The sequence below is a fragment of the Penaeus monodon genome, chromosome 10 (assembly GCF_015228065.2).
Source record: "Penaeus monodon isolate SGIC_2016 chromosome 10, NSTDA_Pmon_1, whole genome shotgun sequence".
In the NCBI taxonomy this organism is placed as follows: domain Eukaryota; kingdom Metazoa; phylum Arthropoda; class Malacostraca; order Decapoda; family Penaeidae; genus Penaeus; species Penaeus monodon.
In genome coordinates, this window is record NC_051395.1 from 53,587,154 (window position 1) to 53,592,153 (window position 5,000).

Below are 5,000 nucleotides of genomic sequence, written 5' to 3' on the forward strand. Positions count from 1 at the left end.
GGGTAGAGGTGTTGGGCGATGCCGAGAGGGGGGATAGGGGCTAAAAGGGGGGGGGTGTAAAGGGAAGGTGGTGTTCGAGCCAAGGTCGAGGGGAAGGAAGGAAGAGAAGGAAGGAAGGAAGGAAGGAAGGAAAGGCGAGACATGTCGCTCGAGTTACCTTGTTTACACTCGGTGCGCACGTGGCTCTCGAGGCTGTCCATCTGCAGCTGCATGAGCTTGTAGACCCGCTCGGCCTGCGAGGACTTGCGTCGGTACACGGCCAGCACCACGAAGGACGCCAGCACGAGGAACAGCGCGCCGCCGGCCAGCCCCGCGATGCCCTCGGGCGTCAGGGGGAACCTGCGGTGCCGCTCGTAGCGCAGGACGCCCAGCGGGTAGCGCAGGTACTGGCCCACGTGCACCACCACGAGCGGCAGCCGCTCGGGCGTGGACACCCCGCGCTCGTCCGTGGGCGCCGGCTGGTCCTCGGGGGGCGTGCACACCAGCTGCGTGGCGGCCAGGGACGTCACGTTGCAGACGGCGCTGCCGATGGTCACCCTGACGTCGCTCTCGTCGGCCGCGTCGTTGATGTGCTCGCCCTCGATCACGAGCGTGTCGCCCTTGTAGAGCTTGACGCCGTGCGGGAACGTGTAGTAGACGGGGTCGGCGAGGTAGACGAGGCGCGAGCGCACGCTCGGGAAGTGCTTCCGCAGGTGCAGCACCGACAGCACGCCGTCCATCACGAAGCCCACGTCCACGCCCACCTCGTCGCCGTCGTGGTCGCGCCGCCGCGGCGAGCGCTGCGCCTTGTGCGACCTGCGGCTGCGGCTGCGGCGCCTGCGTCGGAGGGAGTCGTGGGCCTCGAGGATGGCCAGGACGGCGTCGCGGTCCAGCGGCGGCGACGGGCACTCCATCTGGCCGGGGCTGAGGACGCGGCAGGCGACGAGTTGAGGACCTTCTCGAAGAGGTTGACGGTGATCCGCGGCGCCTGGATGGCGTCCAGGTTGGAGCCGTGCACCGTCACCAGGCGCCCGCCGCCCCAGGGGCTGCGCAGGGGCTTCAGCTCGAACACCTGCGGGTCGGGCGTGTAGGTGTAGGGCGTGGCGAGGGTGCGCCGCGCGCCGTCCACCGTCACCACCAGCGTCCGCACCGCCAACGGCGCCTCCCCGCCCTCGTGCGCGCCCGACGCCCGCGACGTCACGCACACCAGGCGGTGCGACGACGACTGCGTCTTGTTGACGACGCACGGCAGGTCGTCGAGGGTGGCCGCCACGTGCGAGCCCACGTTGAGGAACCTGCCGCTGACGGAGAGCACGGTGCCGCCCGACACGGGGCCTCGCGGCGGCCACACGCCCGTCACGCTCACGTTCTGTCGGGGGAAACGGGAACAAAACATTAGCAGGAATGACAACAACTGACGAAGAAAAATGCACGAACAAGCAACATGAGCCGAAGGAGAGGGAAGCCCACGTACCGTGTATGTGAATTTGACCGTGGACTGCGTGGTCCCCGCGGGCGTGGTCACCCTGACGGGGAACTGCAGGTCGGCGGAGTCGGACGACCCGTGGCGGGGCGGCGCCGGCCCCGTCACGCACGTGATCCGCACGGACACGTGGTACTCGTGCACGCGGCACGGCACGTCGCCGATGAACACGTTGTCCCGCACGTCCTCCTCTCGCAGGCCCAGGTTGCTGCCCTCGATGGTGACGAGCGTGCCGCCCTCCAGGGGGCCCGCCAGCGGCTGGATCTGCAAGGGAGGAGAGAGGGCGTCAGCAGGCGCTCGAATTCCTTATCTCGAAAGGCGAGATCAATAGGCAGCGCCGCCAATAACAAGGCCTCGCACAACGGCGGCCATTCCGTTGCGGCAAAAACAGACGCGCCAAACACGACTCTCGCCCGTCGGAAAAAAAGAAAAAAAAGGAAAGAAAAATAAATAAATAAAAATCGCCAGCCGCACCGCGCCGCTGACCGCCGCCGCAACATGGCTGCCATCTGCAACGCACCCTTTGCAACATGGCGGGGCGACACACGGCGGCCGCCCACGCCACGGCCGGGCGGCCATACGGCGACGCGGATCATAACGTATGACACCGTTATTACGCCCAGTCACGTCACCCCCCCCCCCCCCAGCGGCACCGCCCGCGTCAATACTCGCCAACGCCGGCTTCTACGCGGCGTCTCCATTGCTTGCAACAATGCAACTCCACGGCAAGCAAGGGAAGTTGGCCCAAATACAAAAGACATTGATAATTACGATATAATTATCAACGATAATTATAACATAACAATAAATTCCTATCGACCAGGAGGAAGGGGTAGGCGGCAACAACAACAACAACAAAATCCTAATTCAGTGAAAACGACGAACATAAGAAAGAAGGAAAAGGGAGAGAAAATGAGAGAAAGAACGAGAGGAAGCATTTAAAAGAAAAAGAAGCTATAAGGAGAACAGTGAAAAGAGAGAGGGAGAGAGAGAGAGAGAGAGAGAGAGAGAGAGAGAGAGAGAGAGAGAGAGAGAGAGAGAGAGAGAGAGAGAGAGAGAGAGAGAGAGAGAGAGAGAATAAGAGGAAAAAAGGGGACAAAATGAACGTGATTTAGCAACAGACAAGAAGAAACAAAACCGATAAATAAATAAATAAATAAATAAAAAACAAACAAACAAAAAGATGACAATAACAACACCGCCTTAGCAACATAAAAACAAGGACAACATAAAAAAAAAAAATACAAAATTAGTAACTCAACATTATCCGCAATCTAAAAAACAAGGAAAAACAATCACGAACAAACAAAAATATACACAAACAACAATGTCAACCGCATCTCAAAACAATCAAACAAACACACAATCCCAACAGAAGAACCGTTTTTTTTTTTACCAACCCCTTTTTGCCTGCGCACCCCTCCCCCCCCCCCGTTCTCACCTCCTACCACGAATGACCCCCCCCCCCCCCACCTCCCCCGAATGACCCCCCCCCACCCATGAATGACCCCCCCTCCGCCCCCCCCCCCGAAGCCGGACGCCCACAAACGCCCATCGCGGATTAACGATGGGCGGGCGAGGGCGATTTCGGGACAATTCAATCAAGTCAGAAACACTGATTCGCTCTTCCATGACAACAATGACAGCAACAGCGACGAAAAAGTAGCAATAACATGAACAAGAACAAGAAAAACAGCAGCGGCAACAACTACAACTACAACAAAAACAGCAATAACAAATGAAGACGCTACGAAAATAAGAGAGAGAGAGAAAAAAATGTTGGTGTGCTTTTCGCGTGTTGCTTCCCCCCCCCCACACAAAAAAAAGGGGGGGGAGGGAGGGGATAAGTAGTGGATCAAGTTATGATAGAGAAAAGGGGAAAAGGGGAGAGAGGGGAGGAGAGAGAGGAGAGAGGGGAACAGGGGAGAGGGGGAAGTAGAGAGAGGGGAGAGGGGAAGTGGGGGAGCGAGAGAGAAGATAGGGGGGAAAATAAGTAGTGGATCAAGTTATTATAGAGAAAGGGGAAGAGGGGAGAGGGGGGAGGAGAGAGGGGAAGAGGGAAAAGTCGGAGAAAGGAAGAGGGGAGAGGGGCAAAGGAAAAAGGGGTCACACCATCGCTCAAACCAGCTGACAGTTGGCATAAGGGCAGTAGATTACAGTTTCTCGGCAACGTACGCTATCATGTGTTTCTCCCACGCACCTGAGACTTGATGGCTACCACCTTCCCCCTTCCCCATTATCTCCTCCCCACCCTCCCCCCTCCTCCTTACCTCTTCTTCTTTTTCCTCCTCCCCTCTTACCCCTTCCTCTTCATCTTCCCCCCTCTTTCCTCCTTCCCCCACCTCCTCCCCCTCTATCCCTTCCTTCCTTCCTTCCCTCCCCCACCTCCCCCCCTTCCTTCCTTCCTTCTTTCCTTCCCTCCCCCCCTTCCCCATTCCTTCCCCCTCCCCCTAAGCCCAAACCGACCAATCACCACCCTCCTCTCAGAAGCCCGCCGATGCATCATCATGTGTATTCCTGTCACGGGCCTCATCATTGGACGCGGGCAAAAACAAATGGACCAATCACGAGGGCGCTTCCAATGCGTCATAATCGGTCGTTCTGTCACCTGGCCTCGTTCCCGCGCCCTCGCGGCCTCGAGTTACGGCGGCCGCGGTGGAATGGCCTGGCCTCCACGGAGACCGGGGGGGGGGGGGGAGGGGTGAGAGGGAAGGGGAGGTGGGAGAGGGGGAGGGGGAGAGAGGAATGAGGGGGGAGAAGGAATGGGGGTGGAAAAGGGGAAGGGGGTGGGAGAGGGAGGCGGGAGGTAAGGGGAATAAGTGAGGGGAAGAGGGGGAAGGGAAGACTAAGGGTGATAAAAAAAAGGAACAGAAAAGGGAGAAGAAGGTAAGGAAAGAAAGAGAAGGTAAAGGAAAAAGGAAGAGAAGAAAAAACAAGGGAACAGAAAGAAAGGAGGAGTGTGAAATAAGAATGGCCATGCAAGAAGGGAGAATAAAGGAGAAGAGGAAAAAGGGAAGAAGGAAGAGGAGACGCGAAAGGGGACTGAAGGAAAGTTAAGAGAGAGTGGAGGAGGAGGAAGAGGAGGAGAAAGAGGAGGAGGGGGAGGAGGAGGAGAAAGAGGAGGAGGAGGAGGAGGAGGAGGAGGAGGAGGGAGGAGGAGGAGGGAGGAGGAGGAGGGAGGAGGAGGAGGAGGAGGAAGAGGAGGAGGAGAAGGAGGAGGAGACTAACCCCATAGCCTTCATTACCCCCCCTCCCCCTCCCCCCACCTCCCAGCCCTCCACGAACGAGAACAATGAAGATGAGGGGTAATGATGAGAAATTGGACGAAGCTAAAAAAGAAAACAAACTGCGCGAGAAAAGACGAAGACCAGGAGGGGAGAGGAGAGGAGAAGACAGGACGGGAGAGGGGGAGAGGCGAGGAGAGAGGGAGAGGGGAAAACAGGCGAGGAGAGGAGGAGAGGAAAGGATAGAAGACGAAGAGGAGAAGAGAAAACAGAAGAGGAGAGGCGTGGGGGTGGAGGGAACGAGGAAGGCAAGC

The 5,000-nt window shown here is 58.0% G+C and overlaps 1 protein-coding gene across 1 annotated transcript in view; it reads right to left on the reverse strand.

Moving 5' to 3' along the window:
- The window catches only part of LOC119578170 (plexin-B-like), a gene marked incomplete at its 5' end in the record, with an annotated part of 47,927 nt that overhangs the window by 20,476 nt on the left and 22,451 nt on the right, over positions 1-5,000 (reverse strand). The window contains 3 exon segments of the mRNA XM_037925907.1: positions 158-925; positions 928-1,348; positions 1,454-1,726. Of these exon segments, the coding sequence (XP_037781835.1) occupies positions 158-925; positions 928-1,348; positions 1,454-1,726 (1,462 nt within the window).